The sequence below is a fragment of the Dinoponera quadriceps genome, unplaced genomic scaffold (assembly GCF_001313825.1).
Source record: "Dinoponera quadriceps isolate SergipeBrazil2010 unplaced genomic scaffold, ASM131382v1 scaffold1425, whole genome shotgun sequence".
NCBI lineage: Eukaryota > Metazoa > Arthropoda > Insecta > Hymenoptera > Formicidae > Dinoponera > Dinoponera quadriceps.
This window is the reverse complement of record NW_014555679.1, coordinates 788,942-814,440: the sequence shown is the minus strand read 5'-3', so window position 1 is coordinate 814,440 and position 25,499 is coordinate 788,942. Positions and strand designations below refer to the sequence as shown.

The 25,499-nt window shown below is 47.7% G+C and overlaps 1 protein-coding gene across 1 annotated transcript in view; it reads left to right on the top strand.

The window, feature by feature from the left end:
• LOC106745126 (RNA-binding protein MEX3B) overlaps positions 1 to 6,107 on the top strand; it is a 36,525-nt gene extending 30,418 nt beyond the window's left edge. Inside the window, exon 2 of the mRNA XM_014620412.1 lies at positions 5,125 to 6,107. Within this exon, the coding sequence (XP_014475898.1) occupies positions 5,125 to 6,107 (983 nt within the window). The remainder of the gene's footprint in view (positions 1 to 5,124) is intronic.
• The last annotated feature ends 19,392 nt before the right edge of the window (positions 6,108 to 25,499 follow it).

Here is a 25,499-nt window from a genome sequence, read left to right as displayed (position 1 = left end):
GGGGGGGGGGGGAGAGAGAGAGAGAGGACGGGTCGTTACCACACCTGCGCGCGCGCACTCGCTGATCCGGACTGCTCGATGGTCAACGCACGAATGACCGCGTGCTCCTACCGTCCTCTTCGGCCGACTTGCCGGGGAAGAGAGAGAAAGAAATAGAGAGAGAAAGCAAATACCGCCGGAGTGTTGAGATAGATTATCTCGCGACGTTCTATGATGAGAAGGAGCATAACTCCATTCACTCACGTCGCTGATGCTCGTTTTACGTCGTCGCTGGACATTTTTCGGACGATCAAGTTTAGGGCATTAGTCAATACCGGTTCTCCTGGTATCTTTCATTCATTATTCTCCCGTCGTCCGCTCGGAACGGCGCCACAGTGCTGATTCGTACGTACTCGGCCTCGTCGATAATTACATCTCGAACAGTAACGGCGCGATCATGAAAAATGATCCTCGAACGTCGGGGAAAATTTGCAGGTGCGCGGCGCGCGCCGAATCGGAGCAGCGCGTGCGATTAATCGTTCCCAAGCGCGATAAATCTACTTTGCGAGGGAGTATTTGTACAGAGGCGGGCGGTCGAGGCCAGTTATCGGCGTTATTGGAGTTTCCTCGGCTGTATCGCGCGCGCGTGTCGAGCCGGGGTTACGTTAGAAGGGGCAGCGTCAGCTGGAAGAGGAGGAGGAGGAGAGGGTGAAGAAGGGGCAAAGAGGGGGGGGGATGTAAGGGGATAGGCGGGAAAGAGGAGACGGACGATCTAACGATATGATGGTGGGGAGAGCGGTGGTGCTCGGCCGTTGCATTGTGGGGGTGTTGGCCTTCAACTTGACGGCGCAGTTTCACTGACCTGCCTGAGAAACTCGCGATGCCAGCTCCGTGTGGCGGACCTACGGACGACGTCGACGATGCCAAAGGGTACCGCTACTTAAGGGCCCCACGGGCACTAAACAAACCTCCTCGCCGCCGCGACCGAACGAGGGAAACTGCGTGGCCGGGACTTTGTGGTCTCTCGACGCGGGTCTCTCTCTTCGACGTGGGAGAGAAAATTCGTGGGCAATCCTCCTCCTCATGACGCGTGAGCTACCTCCGGACCGGGTCGGACGTGCACTTTTGACTTTTCCGACGCGGATCCCCGTTGGAGAGTCGCGATCTGTTCCGCATGTGAAATGTGGAAATTCACAACAGAGCGTTCTCGCATTGTACGTTTATTCTGTTGCACGGTAATTCAAAATTGGAGCGACCGATTACGAGCGAGATTCGATTTAACATCGCGGTAATTAAGCTTGCGCTTTTCCGCTCTAATTTCCCGAGAACATACCGACACGCAAAATCCCGGGACGATGGAATTTTATTTCTGCAGCCGGAGAGAGAAACGTCTCTCTGGATATTCGGCGGTCGTAATTAAAGCGAAAGACGAGCGAAAGCAGGTGGTCTACGGGATCGTCGTCCTTCTCGGGTCTCTCTCTCTCTCTTCTTCGTACACGACGGCGCTTCGGTCCTTTCGGAAAAGGATGGATAAGAATCGCTCCTTGCGCGGAGAAATGTCTCTTCAGAAGAAAGGTATCCAAATTCTCGCTCGCTCGCTCGCTCGCCCGTCCGTCCGTCCGTCCGTCCGTTTATCGTCGCCGAAATATATTCCTCCGCGAGCGTTCCTTCGCCGGACGGTCCGGAATCAACGGACAATGAGGATCATTTAAGAAAGTCGGGGGCTCAGCGGGAGGGACAAAGTTTCGGAGCATAGTCGGCGTGTAGCCTATATTCGGCGGCCTATGCACTCGAGGGTTACACGGGGCGTCTATAATGCAGAGCCGCGGACCGTGAAAGCCTGTAACTATTGATCCTGCGGCCTTTGGGGACTGCCGTGCTGCTGCCGCCGCCGCCGCTGCTGCTGCTGCTGCGGATTTTAGCAACGTCATCCGAGGCGCGCGCGTGACGTATCGTGGGAATGGAGAGTCGCGGCTCCGCCGAGAGAGGCTTTCGCTCATCATTATGCTCACTCGGTGCCACGTGCGGCACCGGCGCGCACCAGTCGTGTACACGAGTGACGCGTTTCCCTCGAATAGTAAGACAGCGAGTCGCGAGACGAGTTGCACACGCTGCTACCATTCTGTCGGCGGCGAAGTATTCTGTGACAACCGATCGAGTCCCGCTCGCGAATCCTCTTCGTCGCGTTCAAGCGCCGCCGATCCCCGAAGACCGAGAGATTCGGACTCTCTCCTGTGGTCTACGATTTCGCGAACGCAACACGGACGTCGGAGGTCGAACGAGGGACCGACGGGAAGGCCCTGAGAGACTCTGCTCGTTCCTTTCGATCCTCTCTTTTCGCCTTCTCTCGTCCCTTAAACCAGGCGAACAAAGCGAAGGGTCCCCTCGAGCGGCGTTCTCTCCGACGGACCGGGGCCTTCTTTCTTCTCTCTCTCTCTCTCTCTACCTCTCCTTTCCCTTCTCTCTATCTCGCCTCACCTTGGCCGCGGCCCTTCAACTGTCTACGACCCACGCCCCACCGCCTCCTCTTTCTCCGTTTGTGCCACCACCACCTCCTACATCAGTACCAGCACCAGCACCACCGCGGCAGCAGCAACAGCAGCAGCAGTACCAGCACCACCACAAGAGCCCACCATCGCCACCTTCCTCGCGCTCTCTTTCTACGAGAGCGGCAACCTTCCTTTCCCCTTAGCGGGTCTTCGCTCTCCTGCCGCGCGCGTATATTCACCTACCTACCTGTGCAAGTCCGTCTCGTGCGCGCGCCCGTGTTCCTCCGATCCTCGTCCACCTGCCTCGTCGTCGTTGCCTCCCATCGCCGGAGCGGAGAGAGACTGCGCCGAGTTATTTAGCCGAACCGAGCCGCTCCGGTTTGCCCTAGGCGAATTTCCGGAATAAGGGAGAAAGAGAGAGAGAGAGAGAGAGCGCGCGCCTCGGAGAAGCGGAAACTCCGTCGGGACTCGACGCGTGTTCCGAGTTGCACGCGAGCGAGAGAGAGAGAGCGGTTGCCATCGGGACGCTCCGCGTATCTGCCCATCTAACAATTCACGATGATTTAACGTGATGCCTTCGACGCCTGATACGGGAACTCGTCTTGTTTCCGAACGAGAAGTAGAGATCGAGCGATCGACGCGCAGGTGAAGTCGTCACTAGGGTGAAATTAAAAGAAGAAAAAGAAGAGAGGCGGGCTTTTCTTACGGGTTTCGCCCGAACGAGAACATTTATTTCTTCTTATTTTTCTTCCTCCTTTCGCTCGTATTTCGAAAAGCTCAATTCACCGAGACGAATAATACACGCGATGTGTAATTTTGTTTCTTTTTTGTTTTTTATCTGAGAGAGAAATAACCATTGGTTCACAACTAAATGAAAGAGATAATATTCGACTTCCGGTGCGCGCGCGAGACCACGCAGCGTCCCGCGTAATATACAGTCGAGTGAAGTTACGACTTTGATAGCGTTCACGCCCTCGAGACGACCTCACGACGTTCCCATACGTACCCCGGCGGGCCTCGGTTTCTTTCGCGTTCGCGTGTCGCCGATCGTTCGCGCGCTGCGTGTACATGCACATGTGTATATATATATGTACGTACACCACGCGCCTTTCGTTCCGTATCGATGTCAAGACTGTGCGCCGTGGTGCATGTCCCTGAAGAAGCGGGGAACGTCCGTGACATTGGCGTTCGTCGCCGCCGCCGTTGTTGCGCGAAGGTCCTAGGCATCCTTCGCTTTGCCGCGAGAGGCTCGTTCTCAAGCGTACTTCCACGCGCGCACGAACAAAGTATTCCGGAATTCATTCGCGGCCTTGCACTCATCCTCACACGCTCTTTCGCCCCGAATCCTGCCGCCGTCGTATTTTGCTTTCTTGAGCCGCGACGCGCGTTGGAAAATACAAAATTTGATTACACGAGGGAACTACGTGTGCACGAGAGGGAGAGCGGACGAGGGAGAGACAGAATGAAAGAGAGAGAGAGAGAGAGAGAGAGAGAGAAAGGGAGAATGCAAGCTGGTCGGGAAGGAGAAGCACGCGAAGCAGCCGCTGGTATGCGATGCAGCAACGTATACACGTCGCCTTCTCTCTCTCTCTCAACGTGACGAAGGAGAGAGTGAACTGAATGAAAGGGAGGCCGGGGCGAGAGAGGAGGATGAAGAGAGCGAGAGAGCGGACGAGAGATAGGAGAGGGAGAAAATGAGAGAGAACGAGAGGTTCTCAGGACGTGCGCGAAGGAGACGTTGAACGAACGAGCGAACGAGTGAGTGAGTGAGTAAGCGAGCGAGCGAAGGAACGAACGCGAAGAGGAAACGACGGAGAGGAGCAAGGAGCGAAAGAAGGAAAGAGAGAGGAGTGGTTCACCTGCATTGCTAGCATTGCGCTGGCTCAAGGCCAAAGAGTCTGCGAGACCGAGGACCAGACCGGGTCGGGACCTCCTTCCTTCCAGTTTCCTGCACCCTGCTCTCTCTCTCTCTCTCTCTCTCTTTTTTCTTCTCCGCTTCTTCTTTGCTCTTCGCGTTGCAATGCATCTCTCGCAGTGCGATACGCAAACAATCATTGCATCAGTGCGCGCTGCTGTTACTTTGGAAAGTCCAAGCGTGTGGGCGGCCTTGCGCTCGGACGAAATGTGACAAACAAATAATAATCGTCATTTGCGCACGTTAATTAACAATTAACCTTTCTTTGATACGTGTTCTGATGAATGTTTTCGAAAGGGGTTCAAGTCGAAAGATAGAATGACAAAAGTCAAGTGACTTTCGTTCGTGCGGAGTGAATTCTTCACTCTGAATCGTCGGGTGAACATTTTCATTCGAGATTCAAGAGCGGATCTGATGCACCGCGGTAGAAACAAATTCACTCTAATCGATTGGACGAAAAGGGTCCACTGGTGGTGTTCGCGATCCCGAGCGGCAGTCTTTTCACCGTCGCTTCGAGCGAACTTTCAGCCGTTTCGAGTGAGACCTCACTCAAAGAAATTGAGAGCAGCGCTTATTCGCACTCGTATACGATTCGTCGGGAAGAAGGCAGTCGACGACAACCGCGAACGAAAATCTCGTCTGACGGCTCGGGCGCGCGCTTAATTTTCACGGAAAATCGCGAGCGTCCGTGTAAGCAAGGTGAGAGTAACTGAACGTCTCTTTCTCTTGTTCTGATTGCAGGCTGCAAGATCAAGGCGCTCCGCGCCAAGACGAACACCTACATAAAGACGCCGGTGCGAGGTGAGGAACCGGTGTTCGTCGTGACGGGTCGCAAGGAGGATGTCGCCCGTGCGAAGCGTGAAATCTTATCGGCTGCGGAGCACTTTTCGCAGATCAGAGCGTCGCGCAAGAGCTCGCTGGGCGCACTCCTTGGCGCACCACCGGGGCCACCCACGTCGGTTCCTGGACACGTGACGATTCAGGTACGCGTACCCTACAGAGTGGTGGGTCTGGTCGTGGGACCCAAGGGCGCTACCATCAAGCGCATCCAACATCAGACGCATACCTACATTGTAACACCTAGTCGTGACAAGGAGCCGGTATTCGAAGTGACCGGTCTGCCGGAGAACGTGGAGTCGGCTAGGCGAGAGATCCAAGCTCACATCAGCTTGCGCACAGGCACGAGTGCGAGCGTGTGCGAGGAGGCTGATCTGCTGGGCGCGCTCTGCCGCGGCGGGCTCAGCTCAATTTTGACTTGCCTCGATCCGCCCGGTTCGAACGCCTCCAACGGTTCGAGCGGCGCGTTCTCGAGCAGCGGCAGCTGCAGCAGCTCATCCAGTAGCTCCGGTGCCGCAGGGATGAACGACATCGTGGCTATTTGGGGCGCTGGAGGACTGGAGAGAGACGAAGGTCTCGGGGAGTCGCCGTCATTCGAGTCGCAGCCGGCCTCGGCCTCTTCGATCTGGTCGTTTCCGAGTGTCACGCTACCGTCGAGGCCCTCACCACCGGCGTCGGCGAGCCCGGCGTCGCCCACGGACTCGCTTCTGGGCGGCGCACGGCGAGAGTGCCTCGTGTGCGGCGACAAGGAGGTTACGGCAGCGTTGGTACCCTGCGGACACAATCATTTCTGCATGGACTGCGGTACCAAACTCTGCGAGAGCATCGATCCCATCTGCCCGGTATGCTCCAGGCCGGTGTTGCAGGCACTCCGTATCTTCTCCTAAAGGCCCGCGCGGAGCCGCGTCAGCTGACCGCGCCGCGACACCCGGTATACGCAGCGGCTGCATCAACTTACCTTCTACCGTTCCTCGATACGAACGGCGGCTAGCTCCGGCGGATACGATGAGGACGATGACGACGTTGTCGTCGGGGAAGCACTCAGTAGCCCGCGACCGCGCAATCCTCGCCGATCGTCGCACGCTTCATCCTCATTATCATCGTCGTCATCGTCGTCGTCGTTATTACTGCGTCGTCTTCGTCGTTCTCGTTATCGTCAACGTTCTCATCATCGGCGTCGTCGTCGTCGTGGTCGTCCACCCGAAGTGTGTGATGCCGCCGTCGTCAGGGGACCGGACGCGCACAATGTCTCAATTCCACGGCTGCCAATATAATCTCTTTCACGCGACGGGAATGCCTCGACGCCCGTACGGTCGTTCGAGTCCGTCGTTCCCGCTGACCGGATACAACGAAGCCAGCTTTTAAGTTCTACGAGATATATATTTAGGAAGAGAGGGACAGAGATGGAAACATTGTCTCACCCCACCGTCATCGTCATCTCGCTTCCCTCCCCTTCGCCCCGCCCTCTGTAACCCCGCTCTCCTTCTCGCACCCGCCCCTCCTCCCCCTCGACGCTTGCGTAGATTAGGCTCGCGGCTCGTCGAGTACTAAGCTTTCTCGAGGCACACGCATATATACATATATATGTATACAAAATATATACATATATATTTATATATTTATATAAATATATGAGAGACGGCGCGAAGAGTACTCCCGTGTGTATCGCGCGAGTGGTACTCGATCGTACTGTCGTCCGGACTGACGCGAAGAAAAAAAAACATAAGAAACAGAAAATAAGAGAGCCTCTCTATCGCCCGCAAAGGATCGACGCTGCGACGATTCGACTGATATATAAATATGTATTTAGTAGCGAGACTGATGATTACCGAGACGCTACTTTTCTTTCTCCGCTAACCCCGGAGGCTAAAGGTCCGAAACATGGATCGATCGAGTCGCGGACCGACCGGCCTCGCCTTCCTGACTTTTACACTCGACACACGGTGCGTTGTTCTTGCGCATTGAGATAAAGAGAAAAAAAAAAAGAACGAATACGAAAAGAACTCTCCGCTCGTTCCTGAGATTTCTCTTGGTCGAACGTTTGCTGGGAACCGGAGGCTGCTGCTTGTTCAGCATGAATCTTAGAGCTTTCGCGAGATATTTTTTTCTTCTCTCTTGTTACCTTTTCTTCTTTCTTACTTTCATTTTCTGTCTTTCTTAGTAATAACTACGACTGAGTGAACCACGTTCAAATCATGTCCAAAGATATGTATCTTTTCGATTTCTTGATCGCTTCTCTAAGCTTCGTATATGTATACATATATGTACGTATATATACATATATTATTCGGTCAAAGCATGCTTACTACGCTCGTATTTTCCAGCCGACAACGAGTACATACACACATACTCACGATTTCCTTTTAGTCCAATGACGGGGGAAGATACGAAGCTGACATTTTTTATCTTAATGCAATGTTTGATTTTGTGCCAAAAGGGCTGGACAAAGAGAGGATCATCTCGATAATTTCACCAAGATTGCGCACTGGGCAACCGTAAGAATATTCCCACGGGCCTCTCCTCATTCGGAGCTTTCCTCACACGAAGGAATAACGAAAAACGTACGTACGTCTTGATCTCAGCGTTCGTTCGGAACGCGCGTAGAAAGTGTTAAGTTCTTATCATCGATCCGGGAGGAGGTTTTCCGTTGCCGAGTGTACAATTACGGACTCGACGAACCTGCGAGCTCGTCGCGAGTGCGACAGTGAAGATTACCGAGAATTACCAACACGTATACACGACATCGCAACACATTTACTCTGATGCACATACACACACACACACACGCCCAAAGGAACACACTGATAGATGATCTCGCACAGACATCCTACACGTGAAAAAGAGAGGGAGAAGAAGAGGGTCACGGGCCCCTCGATTCGCCACGAAATCACGTAGTGATATTGCGCGGACGGCGCGTTTGTTCCACCCGGCTTCCCTCGCCACTAGAGAGTATTATCTTAAACAATATCTTTATATAAGCGACATATTATAATTGAAATAATAACTATAAAATTATATACATACATACACGTATATACATACATATATATATATATATATATCGCTATATATATGTATGTGTATATTGTGTGTCGGGAAGTATCTGTGAAGCATGAGTGTAAACGGGCGAATGTGAGGAAGAAAGCGACGAGTGAATGAGGGAACACAGGCGGTGAATAATATTTTATCGAAACAAGATTTAGATTTTGTATTTTTCGCGCGTTTCGCCGATGGGACGGCGGGTGGTCGGCTAGGCCGTAATGTCATTCGAGAGGAAGTAGAGAAAGAAAGAGAAAAACGGGAACGTTAAAGAATGAAAGAAAGAAAGAAAGGAAGGTAGAAAGAGGGACAGAAAATTATATTTAAGAATCCGTCGCGGCTTAGAGAATACGGGAAATTGCAAGTAGAGAGAACGCGAGGCAGAAAGGTGAAAAACAAGGATAAAAAGACGTAAAGAATAGAGCACACATACACACAGAGCGCGTCGAGGGGCCGCGCGTCCGCTCTCTCAAGGCAGGAAGAACGAGCGTTTTAGAAACGAGGTCGGTCGATGCGCCGGCGGCTCTCGTAAGTGTATTCTTCGACTAGTAATAATCGAGCGATCGCTAAACCCGATCGTCGGAAAAAAAAAGGAAAAAAAAAGAGATAACAGAAAAAGCGATACTCGTTTCACGTAGGGATCGACGTTTTTAAATACACACTCTCACACACAAACACATACACACACGTAGTGTGTCTTTTCTTTCGTTGAAGAGGCGCGTAATCGCATTATCGCTATTAACCTTTTGCATTTAATATCTAATATCTCTCTCTATATATCCTCCTCTACGTGTATGTATATATATGTATATACATGTCGACGTGTATATTTATACGTATGTATACATATATGTACGCAAAAACCGCGTGGATGTGTATCGACGATCATCATTCGCGTGTCCGCGCGTGTGCCTGTCTTCGTTACACATCCGTTTCGTTCTATCTTCTACACACGCGTCAACGTACCCGCTTCCTCTCCGGGACACACCGGGTTCGCGCACGACCGGAGGAAGGACGAGAGCCCTCTGTGCATGTGCATGCGCGTACACACACTACATGTACATCTCTCTCTCTCTCATACATACGTAACACACGTACACACATAGGGTCTCATCGTCGTCCTCCCTCCTCCATGTTCTCGCGGACGGGCGTCGCGCGCTCGGATCGTAAAGGTTCCCGGGAGCGAACGAAGGGCTCCCATTGCGCAGTGTCCCCTGCGAGGTTGAAAATCGCCAGTACGACGCGCGTTTCTCCTTCGCGCGGGAGAGGGAGCACGCTTGTGCGTGCGTGCGTGCGTGCGTATATATTATATCCTCGCGTTTCTTACGGTCAGTTTCTTCGTGTAATCTCGTTTTCGAAGAAGGACGAGAAAGGGGGAAGAAGCTAATCAAACCAACCGGGGCCTCCGCGGGGCCTTGTTTTTTTACGGCGCCGCGACCAACAACAGGAGGGACAAACGGACAAATTCTCTCCCCCCGATTCGCCCTTCTCCCCTTTCCGTACCCTTAGAATTTATTATCCCGAAGAGCGAAACGCGGTAAGCCGAACGTGAAATAACCGGCGCGGGGGCAGCGGTGATCACCGTCGCTTCCGCATAGTTGGTGTTTCCGTTTTTCCCCTCGCTTTTCGACATCGAGTCCGTATTACCCCGCGTATATGTATCCAGTCCGTTTCCCTTCTCCCTCCCTTCCCTCGATTGCCTACGCCCCTCCCTTCCCATCGCCCACTTCGTCGTTGTCGTCTGCATTTCTATTTTTTTAATCGTCGAGAGTTCTTGTCAATCGTTGCCATTTTTTAAACGAAGATATGCTCAAGTCGCAGCTCCGAACACAAGTCGAGGTATATTATATATAATGCATATTACATATATTATATATAAATATATATATTATATATATATCTAAATCGCCCATCGTACGCGACGGTGGGCGTCGAAAGACGAGAAAGGATATTTTTTCGATCTTTCTGAACACACAAGACTCGCTCCTTTTTGTTTGTCATCTTTCTATATTATTAATATTATTATTATATTTCATTCTTTCTTAATTTTTGTCGCGAATGAAATAACGTATCCGTTCGTCGTGCGCTTCGTTTCGTGTTTCTTCAGTCCAGTTCCTCCCAGTGATTTTTTCCCGTGATCATATAAACACACACACACACACACACACACACACACACACAGAGCGATCCTTCGTTCCGCGAGGCTGTCTCCTGTGCTCGCGACCGCGAGACAGCGAGGAACGAAGACTCGCGCTTTCACTCATCCGATTAAACGCACGCTAAAAATAGATTCGCGTACGCAACGAGCCCGTCGGAGGGTTTGCGAAAGAAACACGCGCGAATTATATATTTGTATATTATTATTTGTTAACTATATGCCAGCATTCGAAATACAAACAGAGTTACACACGCAACACACCTCCCTTACATACACGTAGCACACGAGGCACACCACACACGACGCGTATACATACATACATACATACATATATATATATATATATATATATATATATATATATATAAAAGTGTATATATATTATAATCGATGAGAGAGAAAGAGAGAAGTTTATTATATTTAAGTTCGAGGTAAAGTAAATTCTATATTTTTTCTATGTTAAGTATAAAGAAAGAAAAAGATGCGTAAAAGGAGAAGCATAATGGTGAAGCATAACACAGATATATATTATATTATATATATATATATACACACATGAAATATATTTATAGGTATTCTCTTTAGCGTCTGCGTTCCGAGTTACGAAGACGCGTCTCGCCGTGCCGAGCGCGAGAAACGCGAACGGCCGGCACGCACGTGCGTATATATGTAGATTATGTCAGATTAGGTCAGGATTCTCATTAACTTCGCTATAATAAGTCTGAATCCATCGTGGATCTTGCGCGCGCGAGGGATTTGGGAGACGAAGAAGGGGGGAGAAGAAGAGGGCGGTGAGAAAAAGAGACGGGGCAAAGAAGGGAGAGATGGGCGACGGACGCTGAGGATAGTCCCTTTTTTAGCCAGCTGTTTTTAGAGAGCGGGGAAAATTCTTATCGATTTTCTTCACTTGCTCGTCGTGCGTTCGTATATTTCGATCGGGTCCCAATGGACAGATAAAGTAAGAGAGAGAAATCACACACAATAATATATTATATATTTAAATTATATAATATATAGCATATATATAAAATAGCGCGCGTGTGCGCGCATGAGAGAGAGAGAGAGAGTGAGTGAGTGAGTGAGTGAGTGAGTAAGTGAGTGAGTGAGTGAGTGAGTGAGTGAGTGAGTGAGTTACAGCATGACACACCGATATTGTCCGCGAACGCGCATACTTATCGTTCGTCGAAACATAGAAAGGGGCGGGAAGCGTGAGAATAACCCATCTTCCGGAAATAGAAGAAGCGAGTATTTAGAAAATTAGAGGGAAAATATCGTAGTCAACGGGGCGGTAGCAGCAGGTTCAGAGAGGGAGAGAAAGAGAAAGAAAGAAAGAAAGAAAGGTGTCATTAGGGTGGTTGCCAGAACTCGGAACTCGCGACGCCAAAAACCCGGTGGGAGAAGCGCGGTGTGGGCGGCGCGAGGGGGTAGCTACGAAGTGAGAGAGGGGGACACGGAAGACGGATCGTGCTTTTCGACGTTTTTTTCTCACGAAATGATCGACGACAGGATGATCTCGCGCGAGGCCTCGTTTAAATGATCACCGGGTGTGCGAGCAAGGCCGACTTCTCGACGAAGAGAGGAGTATGAATGAGAAGTGCATCGCGCGAAACTCAATCCCGCTCTGTGATCGTGCGTTATCGTAACGTCGAATGATTTCGTCGTTCGACGTCGAATGATGAAGGTTGGGGGACAGAAAGGGGAAAGCGAATATCGGGATATATCAGGGGAAATCGTGAACTCGGAAACTCCTGGGGCGCGCTTTCCACCGATTCGATCGCCGGCCGAGGTCCTCGTGTTGTCCTCGCGAGTGCCATCGCTTATCGCACGGGAGTTTCTTCGGGATCCTTCGAAGGGCGTTAAACTCAGTCTTCCGCATGGTTTTCGACCTTTATCACGTTCGGAACAATTTCGAAGCCGTCGATTCCGATGGCTCTCTCGCGAGCGCCGAATCGAGCCCTCGGTTGTATCGAAGACGGGAAAACGGGGCGGAGGGGGAGGGGTGTTTTTACGCCGGATGGAAGAAGGGAAGAACCTCGTCGAGAACCTCCGCTAGACTTTAGGACAATTCTGCTGAATTAACCGGCAACGCGTGCATTACACACACATACACACGATTATACGAGCGCTTTTAGAGGCAGCCTTCACTTTGGCCGAGGTTCCGACATCGCGGGGTCGTCGTCTCGCGATCGTCATTCTCCTCTCGCTTTTGCCATCGTATTACCCGCACACGATGCGTCCCCTTCCCGACACCCTTCGTGGCACCGGCGCTCGTCGATCTTACGCGAAAAAGAGTGAACGTCATCGAGCCTACGAATTCCCGATTGCTTCGGTCGGGTCTCAGGAGGGGAGGAAAGGAAACGATCTCGTTCAGTATCTTCCGGTTCCTTCTTCACCGCAGCGAGTCCGGTCGCGTTGCTCCGCCACAGTTCGCGAAACGACACCGTGCGCGCGCGCGCGCTCTAGGAAGACGAGGCTGGTACGGTACGCGTGATTAACGCGCATTTCGCCGCGCAATTGAACACATAGTGCCATAAGTAAATCAAAAGAAAACAGAAGCCGAGCGCGTCCGCGCGCTCAAGTACGTACACGTGTAGGCGGTAGTTTAGCGTCATCGACGATATCAGAGTGCGAATGGAGAGAATCGCACGATTACGCGGCTATCAAAGGGTGATAGCGACTAAGAGAGGGAGGGAGAGAAGGAGAAAGGAAGAGCCGCGAGTGTCAGCGCTCGCGCGTGCGATTCGCGTGCCGCCGACGCGAGTTTCTTCTTCAACGACTCTCCGCTCGGGTCCGCTCTCGCTTCTCCGACGACGGGCGTCTTCTCCTCTTCTTGCGCAGGTGTACGTTCGATGCATTCTTCGTCCTCGCACGCGGTGTGAGACGACGACGGTGTCGAGACACGCATCCGCGACAACACACACGCATCACATACACTCGGCACACACATACACACACGTGCATTTAAAATACACCGACAGACACACCGGTATTATTACGAAACGAAAGGGACGTGGCGCGTCTAGTTTTAGAGGCGTTCTATAACGAGTAACTTAACTGATAAGGTGTCGTGTCTAAGATTTAATAATTGTAAAATATTAAAGCGTAAAAACTTTTAATGAATATTATATAGCCATTGGCTGTGACCGATAACTGCCATTTTCTTAATCGAGAAATAAAAAAAAAGGAAGAAGAGTAACAAACACGAAAGCGTAGTAGCGAAGAGGCGCCGCAACGCGGGCCGTGAACACGATTAATATGCACACACATATATACACGTACGAGGAACGACACGGTACACACATATTCGCGCACACACAAGCCCATAGATACACGCAATATACACAATGGATGCGTATGACACGGGGCATCCTCGCGTGAAAATGACCTCCCGCGAGGTGAGGGACGCGCACCGCGACGTAGAGATGACGGGTGAGTTATCGGGAAAACGGAATGGTGATAAACGCAAGGCTCCGCTTCGGTAAGCGCGGGCACCGTTCCGACGACGACAGCGGCGACGAAACGTGTCAATTTTTCTCGGGTCGATTCGCCCGCGCAGGTGAGAAAGGGGACGGGTAAAGAAGTCGCGCGCGATCTCACGGAGACGAAGGTGCTCGGCAACGCGTCGCGAGAAATCGTCTGTCGACCCCTCTCGGCTTCGATCCGCCGGCGACAACCCTTGTTCATCCTCGCGATGTTAAAACGAACGAATAGGAATAAAGGCAGATAGAGAGTATTGTTAAAGGTTAGAGAGAGAGAAGGGGTGAGTGAGGGAGAGACAGAGGGAAAGAGAGAGGAAAGCAGATAGAGCACACTTATACACACCTATACACGACGATACATATCTTAAAGTATAATAATTAAAGTTAGGAAGATTATGTAATGAAAGATTATAGGACATAGTAGACGGCAGCGTAACGAGGAATTTAAAAAACAAAAAGATTGACAATTTAACTATATAGGGATATATCGATGCGATATATATATATAGAGAGAGAGAGAGAAAGAGAGAGAGAGAGAGAGAGAGAGAGAGAGAAGAAAAATGAATAGAAACGTTGTTGCTTAATTTAACTCTATTTCCTATATGATTATATTCTATTAAATAGGTATATCTGATCACAATTATTAACATTATAATTATTTTATTGTCATAATTATTATCACTATTATTGCTCTATACATATATACGTATATATATATAATATACATATATATATATATATAATATATACACAGTTTCGCGCGGATGTTCTTTGCGGAATGACCGTCTTTCGAAAACGAGATTCCTTTCGTTTCGCGCGTGAATTTTCCTCAGCGGCATTCTTCGCGCCCTTCCGTTTATCGTTCGCGCGATTGTCTTGTTTCCTCTTTGATCGTTTCTCCCCTTTGTTTTCTTTTTTATCGTTTCGTCTTGTGCGAGCTATCGACCGACGATGAATTAGTGATTGGACATGAGTGAGAACGTTTGAGAATATCTAATATATTATACATATATTATTATAAATATTATTATATGTATAGACATGCATCTCCACACACACAGACACACACACATATACATGTACACGCGCACATAATACACACATCTTCGACACATGTACGTATTTCTGTATCGCGTACTACCGACTGAAGACCGCGCGCTCGAGACGCTTAACGCAGCTTATGTATTATCGCTACGAATTATTAACAGCGCTATTCCGGTATTCATTATTATCATATTATCATTATTGTTAGTACTAGTGTATTATTCCGCGTCGTCGCGATTTAGTTGGACGCGCATCTCTCTCTCGCGGCGTCGCGCGCACGCCGAAGGGAAAAAAGCGCGCGGATCGCGAGTAGCGCGATTAGAACACAAGAGGCGGAGAGCACGTTTCGTCGGGCGTGCGTGACCGCGTCATTACTTACTTACTTACTTTTACCGCGTATTTACTTAATTACCTTAGAGAACGCGAAGGAAAGGCGTGTGTGCAGAGCCGTGCGACCCACGGCCGTTGATAATAAGGCGCGCGTCCGCTTACTCCGCCGGACCACGACGCGCTGTTAATCGCTCGCGGCGGACTCGGATGACACGCGCGTTTCCCGCGCATCGCCCCGCAAACCGACGATCGTCGTCGTCGTCGTCCCGTGGGCGTCCTGGACAATCGGTAGCAAGGTCGACGATTCCGATGTCGCCGGTTGCGCGTTCAGCTCTCAGCCCACAAACTCGATCTCAGAGAAGGAAATTTGTTCTTTCGTTCTCTCTTTTTTTTTTCTTCTTTACCTTCTTTTCTCTCGTTCTTTTTTTTTCGGAGCTCTCTCTCGTTTCGCGCATTTTTCTCTTCTTCGTTTTCTTTTTTCTCTTACTCACGGTCCTACGTATGCGTCGCGGTGTCAATCACCCCGCGAGTCCTTATTCCTCTTCTCGCGTCGTCGTTGTCGTCGCGCTCTCTCTCTTCGACTTTTGCACCAGTCTTCGTTTGTTTCATTCGTTCTTTCTTTCTTTCTGTTGTTTTTTGCGTCCACCCGTGAAGATATATATATATATATACATATATATATATATAAGAGTGAATTATATCGCTATTAGAGGGAGAGGCAGACGGATACGATCTCTTCCCTCAAGTTTCGCGGATGGAATGAGTTGTTTAGGGTAAATAGAAGTATGTGTATGCGTGAAGTACCCAATGCTTTTTGAGATTTACGACGCGCGCGATCCGAGGGAGGCAACCGCCCTGAGAGAGAGAGAGACTAGAGGAATCAGTATTTCAGAAGAAAATATATATAACTATTATTAATATTATTGTATACATATATATAAGAATATATGTATATAAATATATATATATATTCTTATTGTCTTATTACAACTAAAGATGAACGCGCGAGCCTTGTTCCTCCAATATAAGCAGGAGTAATTTAGAGGGTAGGCGGGACTCAGCCGAGAGCAACGGCTTCGCGTGTAGCGAACGGGCAGGTTGTCAGTTGTCAGATAATAGTGAGATAATAGTGAGCGATAAACGAGACATTAAATTAAGGTGAGAGTGTGTTATGGCATTTTTCGACTGAGAAACTTAAAAGACAGAGAAATAGCGACGCGGTGATTCGGTTTCTTTCTTGGGGGCGTCGCCGGGACTACTTCTTTGGCGTCATTTCTTCAAGGTGGGGAGACGTAATTTCTGACTTATGTAAATGACAGTAAAGCAAATTTTCTAACGAAGCTCCTCTTACAAGACGGTGGAGCAGCTCAAGTGTTACGACTTCTTATCTCTTGAAGCAAATAACTTGACAAGAAGATATGTATCCTTGTTCTTTGTGAGGCCTCAGTTGGCTTCCACGTTCACCAGACTTGACACCAGTAGATTATTTTTATGGGGCTACGTTAAAAGTCGTGTCATGGCCGATTGTGCGCCTACTGTGAGGGAGGATACAGGTAAAACAGGACTCGACAAGCCTACTCTGATATTGTGGATGTACAATTAGCCGCGGTTCGTCGATTCTTTGCGTGTAAGTTGCGAAGATGTTTGTAAGAAGAGATTTAACTGGGAACGCCTCGATTAATAACACGTAACAAAGGCATATGCTCGCACATACATGCATCTACAATATCTTTCGTTAAGAAACTGAATTCAAGAGATGCAAGGTTACAACACTTTGGCTGTCTCATCCTACATATAGCATTATTGTAGTTATCGCATTATTATGATTATGGTTATTATATTATTATATTATATATCTCGTATATATATTGAATGTGTTGTGCTCACACAATACTTTTCTCGTGGCCCTCGCGACGCGACGAATTGGGTCCGACGAGAGGGAGAGAGAATGAAGATCAATGTTTGAAAGAGGGAGAGAGAGAATCTTATCGCGCGTAACGAAAAGATATTTTATGTTTGACGTTTTATTAATTTCATTGTCTTTATCACTTATAACTATTATTGTAGGTTTATATTCTTGTTTCGCTATTCTCCTGTACTTTCGTTACTTTCCCCATTCCCTCATCCCTTTTCTCTCATTTTAGCCCTCTTTAGGATTAATTCTTACCTTCCCCGACGAATTTTCTCTCTTTCTCAAGCTTCCCTTCGATAGAGAGCCGCGACGACGATCGACGAACTCGTTAACGCACCGATTTATCGCGGCCGATCGGAAAATAGTGAAACCCACTATCGCAATGGTCTGGGCATTAATCGTAAATCGTAGAATTAACAGGTAAACGTTTGGAAATGTCGACCGTCGATTTTTATAGGTTTTGAATATGTCACAAAGTAATGGAACTTCTATTTTTTCATATATGCTCTCTCCTACATTTAGAAGTTGAAATCTTGAAGATAATTTGATAACATTGAATTGTTAGCACAAATATCTTCAAAATTATAAGATATTTAAGTATTCTTTAAACAATATTTTTTTATAAAAAATTATATTTTATAATTGCGCATTTATATTTTTATCTTGTGATATCCAATATATTTTATAATTTTATGTGTGTGCCTTTTTTGTTAAAATCGTCATTTTTCAACATATCCTAGTCTTTTAATACCATTTTTTTTAAATCTACAATTTTCGTTAGAACAAAAGAACACTGTATCAAATTCATTTATGTATAATAAAAATTTATTTCCCCTCCGATTTTTAATTTTTAGAATACAAGTTGTGGACGTCGCGCTATAAGTATGCGTTGCATCTGCTCGCTTATGCGGTATTTTATATAAACGCAGCGTACATTTACAGCACAAGGTACATGGATATATTTATAACAAAGGGACGCGCGTTTTAAAAATGCGACTTTAAAAAATAATTTTATTACACATGGATAAAGCGGCACAACGTTTACCTTAATTTTGAAACTCATCAAAAACTGTAGGGGGCACTTCTAAATGTTTCCTTGGTAGTAAAAATTTCCAAGCATCTAATTTATCATTTACATGTATTACTGGAACGATAATTTTTGGATTCTGAGTTGCTAATTTACACTAATTCTACTATTTCAAAAATGTTCGACCTTCTGATTTATCGTTAACTACATTACTAAAATTAAATTTTCGACCGTCTGACTTGTCGTTGACTCATACTACTAAACTGAAAAAATTTTTTCAACTGTCTGATTAGTAGTTGACTTATACTACTAAAGTTAAAAATTTTCAGTTGTCCGATTTGTCGTTGACTTACTATTTGATTGAAAAATGTTCATACAGTACAATTCAACGACAAATCGGACGTGCAAACATTTTGTTTCAAGTAGTGCGAATCAGTGATAAGTCAGACAATTGTAAATTTTTAAACTTAAAGTACTTTCCTTTCAAATAGTGTAATGGATATTAATGAGAGAGATAGATAATAATAAACATATAAACTTGTGTTTGAATAAGAAAAAAGTTTTTATTGAGTATATTGAGACTTATATGTACATTATATATTAATATATTACATATTACAATGATAATAAGAATGACAATGGTGATAATGTTGATAGTGATGTTGGATAACAAGGAAGAAAATAATGATATAGCTAATGATATATATTTATCCAGGAGAGAATGATAAAACTTATATGCGACTTGCACAAGAAAACGTTTATAAATGTCCTCTATCGATGTGATATTTGGATTTTTGTATACTCGGATATTTCGAAGGATTTCGAATATACGATACGTGTTGTGTAAACAGCTAAAAATAAGAGATGCGTATTTTTCTTATATCGTTTTCCTGTGTGCATATTCACTTTCGAGGAGCTTTCAGCATTCTATAAATGTACGAAAGATGAGGCACATATAATAGTACGTATCTCTTATTTTAACTGCTATTCAATATATTTCCAAAACTTATCAAAATCGGTGAACGGCGCTTTCAAATGTTTCTTTGTTGGACGGTTCGCTTTTCTTTCTTTCATTGAGGGGTTGATAAGAGAAAGAGAGAGAGAGACAGAGACAGACAGACAGAGAGAGAGGAAGAGAGTGAATCGCGTCTCACAGAGGAAGCCAGAATCGTCGCGGCGTCATAGCAATCTACGCTGCCACTCGCTTCGACGATAGCTATAGCGTACCACCGTTGTAATAATGTTAACTAAAAAGCAGCAATAATCTACCGTGGCGTTGTGGCAGGCGGTGACGTGACGACGTACTGGCTCCACCCTCGTCTCGATCCTCGACACTTTTATTCTCCCGCGATCCCTACTACACGACGGTATGAAAGGGCGATACAGCATTGCTCGCTTATCTTGGAGTGGGAAATATTTAGGGATATCGCGCGATTTTCGGTGACTTTTTTCCCCCTCTCCTCTCGCGTGCGAACGTACATTGTTGTACATTGAACCATGATATTAATGGCCGTAAGCCTATCCTCTGTCTCATTTACTCCCCCCTCCCTCCTCCACCGTGAATGAAACGAAACGTACATACACACACATATACAGACACATATACATACCGATACACATATGATCGCAACAAAATACACAACATATATGTATACCAATTATGATTATGACTCTACTATTATTGCTACTATGATTATTACGAATAATTAGAGATCTTATAGAAACCACGAGCGCGAGAGTAAAAGCGACACAGAGACACGCGAGAAATATTTTTTAGAGTAAACTCAAATCCGAACGAATGAGAGCGAGAGAGAGAGAGAGAGAGAAAGAGACGGTGTGAAAGCGATGAGAGAGAGACTGCGAGCGAGAGAAGCAAAATAAGCGACAAAAATTATAGAAAAGCTGCGAGTTTATTTTCTATATTTTTTTATGTAATTTTATGGACATAATATATTACAACTATTATTATTATTATTATATATTATTATTATTATATTATGAATATTTTAATATATAATATAATTTTCATATAAGGTGTACTTATGTTTTCCTTCCTGTGTTCTTGTCTGGTTGTTTGAAGCTCTTTGTGTTTGGTTGCTCCTCGAGCATCGGAGAATGCCCGATCGCGAGCTTTCTCCTCGCCAAGAAAATTCGAGTGAATGATGGTTTGTGAATGCTGAAACAATCAAACACGCCGCGCAACCGACTGTCCTATATTAATCAATATGATATAGAGATATATATTGCACCACATTATATTATGTTTCTTATTGTCCTTTTGCGATATATTATTCTTATTATTATCGCGCTATCGATAGGAACGTACAACATACGGAGTGTCCCACAACTATCGCTATCGTCTCATGGGAGATTCTCGCTCGACATAAATCTCTATTTTAATATTATCGTAACTATACGCTATTTTGTAACCATTACCTCCATTCAATTACTTCAATCCTATTTCATAACGACAACTGCTCGCAAGCTTTTCGATCGGCCTTCAATCACACGAGGCAATCGCGATTCCCTTATCTATCTCAACCACTTCTGAATAATACTCGCGGTCGCGGCAGTAGTAATATGTAGTTCTGGGACAGCCCGTACGCACGATTATGCCGACTATCGTTCACGAGTAAAGATTGTCCGCGGTGAAACATTATCGGACTAATTATCGTAACGTATATTTTATGTCCTGGTATATTTTTTTTTTTCGAATTATATTTTACGTTTATATATGTGCGTATATATATTTATATATATATATGATGTTACGACGAACACCGTTCTTCGATAATCTTCGCGGTCTCGCGACTCACACGAATATACACACATACACAAACATACGTACTCACGTACGTACGTACATACATACATACATACTGTAGCGCCGAATATCGTTTCACGCGCATTATCATCGGTATATTCATCGACCGATCGCTCCATCGTCAAAACAAACGTTTATTTTTATACGACATATAAATCGATCATACGTTGTTCATTATGAAACGAACCGCCGTATAGACCGCATCCTACTTCGTGCGACGATCCGAATGCGCATGTAACTGACGCGAGAGTATATTCGTATTGAACTAGCAAGAGATGAGAGAGAGAGAGAGAGAGAAAGAAAGAAAAAGAGAGAGAGCATGTATGAGAGAGAGAGAGAGAGAGAGAGAGAGAAATAATATTGCCGTTTAATATATATACATATATATTTAAGGATCGCTACAAACCCGTACCAAATATTTTATTAAAGAAAGAAAAAGGAAAAAAAAAAGAAAGAAACGGAGGATATGAGTCTATGGCAGAACGACATATACACTTACGTACACTCAACTGGAAGCAGATTTAATAAAATGTTACGTGATTTTTATACATTAATACCTAATTTCTCTCATTATTTTTCTGCGTCTCGCGTCTCATCCTCGCGTCTCCGCCTCTTCGTTTTCTTATCCGCTCTTTCTCTCTCTACTTTTACCTTTAATCTCCTCCTACCCCTTGCGTTATATCCGTTCCACGCTCAACCTTCACCTCGTCTCCTTCGTCCTCGAGGAGGAGGTTCCTCGAGGAATACAACAATAGTGTGTACCTTCTGATTAATTCATCGCGCTCGATTTGCAGCACCGAATTCGATCGACCGAGTCGTCGATCTCACAGAGTCGCGATCGTTTCGCTGTCGGCGGACCGTCGCGTTTCCGTCGAAGGGGGGGTGGTCGCTCCAAGGGTGAACGGTACCGGTGAATCCCCCCCAAGGTTCCTGGTTTCGCGATCGCGTGTCGATCGGCGAGTGGTCTGCGGTGCGGAACGCAGGAGCGTGCCGCGAAAATCTGTCTCGTCGACCCCACGGCCGTCTCGGTCGCGAGGGCTGTTGCCCGTTGGGATGGCAACGTCGCATTGCAGCGTTGGGGTTGCGGTCGATGCCGTCCTGCTGATGCCGGTGGCCGAGGTTACCGTTTCACGGCCCGACGCTCCCCTTCGTTTCTTCGATTCCGTCGAGGAATACCGTTCGGCGCAGACGATATTCCCCGTTCTTTTCGGCCGCCCTTCACCGATCCAGCTCGCGACACGGCCCCACGATCGAGGAATCGTTTCCTCGGGTTATGCCTCTCAGGAGCATCCTCGTTACGTGTATCTTTCGCTTTGGAGGAAAAGAAGGGGGGAAAGAGGAGAATCGGTATGTTATGTGAACGGATTCCATTCGCTCTCGAGTCCCTTCGTTGAGAGACCGGTGGAAACATCCCTCACACTGTACGGGATGGAAGCGTATATTCGCGTTGATTGAAATCGTCGCGAGTATATCACGCTCCGGCTGCATCGGCTTTCGTATCGCGATACCGGCGCGCACTTTGTCCGACGTACGCGAGTAGTCTCGCGCCGGCTCGTGCCGCGCTTCCTCTTTCTCTCTTTGCCATCCTCAACCCCCGACTTGACGCGCTCTCTCGTCAGCCTCTATTGCTCCGCAGTAGATCGATAGTGGGAACGGCGCTCTCCTCTCTCTCTCTCTTTCTCTTCCTCCCTCTCTCTTGCGCTCTCTCTCTCGCACGCGCACGCTGATGTATGTATAGGCTGGCATACGTCGTCGCTGGAAAATCGCAGCGAACGCTTCGCCACAAGGGGTTGAAAGAGAGCGAGAGGCCGAGGAGAGACAGAGACGGCGGCGGAGAAGGTGAGGGACGGAGAAGAGGGCGGTCGGTCGTCTCGAGGCCGATTTCAGGGCCGTAGCTGGCCGTAACCGCGCCACGTTACTTTCCGTATCGGTCGTGATCGCGCCGCCACGAGGGATGATTCCGTCGTCGTCGACTTGCGGCTCCTCTTGCCGCGGATCTCGGTGTGATTCTCGAGGAGGAGAACCGGACGATATCCCGGAGGGAGGGAGGGAGTTCTTCCACTTCGGTTCTCTTTGCACGTGCCCGATTGATCTCTCGTTAATTCGCGTTTTATTAACGAATCAAGAGAGGGGATTCTGAAGATCCCGTGTCTGAATATCGAAGCACAGTCCCCGATTGAGTCGCGACTCTCGCGGACTCGCGGTCGGATCGATCTCTTTGTGCCGGGTCCGCGGAACGGTGCTACCGCTTGACATTTCCCTAATTACGACGGTGCCGTCTCCGAACAATTAGAACCGTGCCGTAGAGAAGGAAGCTCCGCGGAGACGGACGCGATATTCGAGAGGAGAAGTCTCGAGCAGACGTATGACGCGGTTTTGTAGGGATCTTTGCGGATCGATGTCCCATCGGAAGTTTCTCGAGGGCGGGAGAAGCGGTACGACGAGAGGACGAAGTCTTCTTCGGATCGTGGAGTGAAATTTTTCAGAATGTCGATTAGAGTTTCCGGAATTATCTTCGACTGTGGGAGGAAAACGCGCAGCGACGACGGGGAAGATTTCCCGGCTGATGGATCGGGCGGGGAACTCTGGTGTCTGGTGCTTCGCGAAACCCGCTCCCCCTCCCCTCGGGATAAGTTTGGAAAGGAGTAGCGCGAAATTTTCATCCTCTTTCGCACGTGGAATTTTTGTTAAGTGTCTCGCGAGGCTGTATCGAATTACGTTTTTCTCTATCCCTCCGACGGCGCTCTCACGCCGCTTTCCTGTCTTTTGCTTCCCTCTCTCTCTCTCTCTCTCTCACACTCCTGCATCCCCGTCATTTCCTCTCTCCGTCTGCATTACGTCGGCTCCGACACTCTTTCTCTCTCCTCTCTCGGTCGATAGCTCGTAGGGGTCGCAGAGACGCGGCGACGCCCTGCCCGTCCATCCCCTTACGACTTGCCAGGGGGTCTCAACCTTGATCAAAATATTTTGTGATCTCATTGCCAGACAGCAGTAACGGTCGCACGTTGCAGCTGGCTTGGCACTGCCGCTATTCGCTTGTTATTGATTATCCGACCGACTCGAACCGAATAACACGCGATGCCGCCGTCACCGCCACCGCTGCCGCCGTCGTCGCCGCCGTCGACGTGATCGCCGACGCTCTCTTCGAAGTCGTCGATGTTTTATTCGCGCGAAGGGTCGCGGAAAAAGTTACGCGTGCGCGCGCGAGAGATGCTGCGAATTTTTTACCTTCTTTTTCTCCTTTTCTTTCGGTACGTTCATGCTTCCGGTTCCCTCCACCGGTTCTCCGCCCACCTACTCGACCCTATAAATTGCCACCGTTACTAACGTCTCGTCGGCGAGTTCGTTTTGAACGACGATATTACGTGAGCGCGGATCGATAGCGCGAATATAAGCGGCCACTTGGCTTTTTTATATCTACGGGATGTGCAGGAGGTGGCTGGTCGGTTGGTTGGTTGGTTGGTCGGTCGGCTAGACAGGCTTCGATAATTTTCAAGACGAGCTGTCGATATTTGTCGCCTCTTACGACATCCGCGTGAATTTCGAGTCTCCCTTTTTTCTTTTTGTCTCCGCCCCCGCACTCCGACGACCATCGGATCTCTCGCAGCGGCTGTGGACGCTGTAGCGCATTTAAAATGCGCTTTAAAGGGTGAGGCGTGTCGACGCGCGTGTATAACGTTCGATAATAGATATCTGTCGCCAGTGATTCTCATTTGTTACGCCACCGCGAGCGGTGTATCTGCAAGCGTGACATAATAATGCGATTATCAATAATGGCACATGTACAAACGCGCCGCGATACACTTCGCGCGTCGTCGCGAGCGACTGAGCGAGCGAGCGAGCGCGACCCCCGGCAATATCTCTCTGTAATTATTCAAAGCGCACGAAATGAATTTTCCATACCGATCAGAAAGGTTGCCTCAGTTTTGCGGCAAAAGCGAACGTTCCGTTAAATTAATCGGCATTCCGGCAACAGAGCGAAGAATGCATCGGACGCCGGCGTTATTTACGATTCGCCCGATAGAGCCCGGCGGAAAGGGAGAGGGGATGTGAGAGGAGAAGCGACAGGTCTTTGAAGGAACAGGCTTCCCGCGTTTGTTAGTTGTAAACGACTGATATTACGAGCATTATTAGATAGGTAACGTCTCAGTTCCCGAATACACACAATTCATTTGTCCTCGTGTTCGCCAGAACAATCGCGCGTGTGGTTTTAGAGGCCAGGAGAATAAAAGGTAAAAAAGAAGGGAGTGAGGAGGAAAGGACGAAGCAAACTGGCAGTGTATGGCCAGAGATATCTGAAAGGTGCGAAAAAATTATATATAAATAAGAACTTAAGCAAATATATATATATATAAAAATATATAAATTATATATAAATATATATATATTATCTACATATGATGTATATGTACATTCTAAGGCGCGTATTGCATAGATATTTATATATATATATTATATATATGATA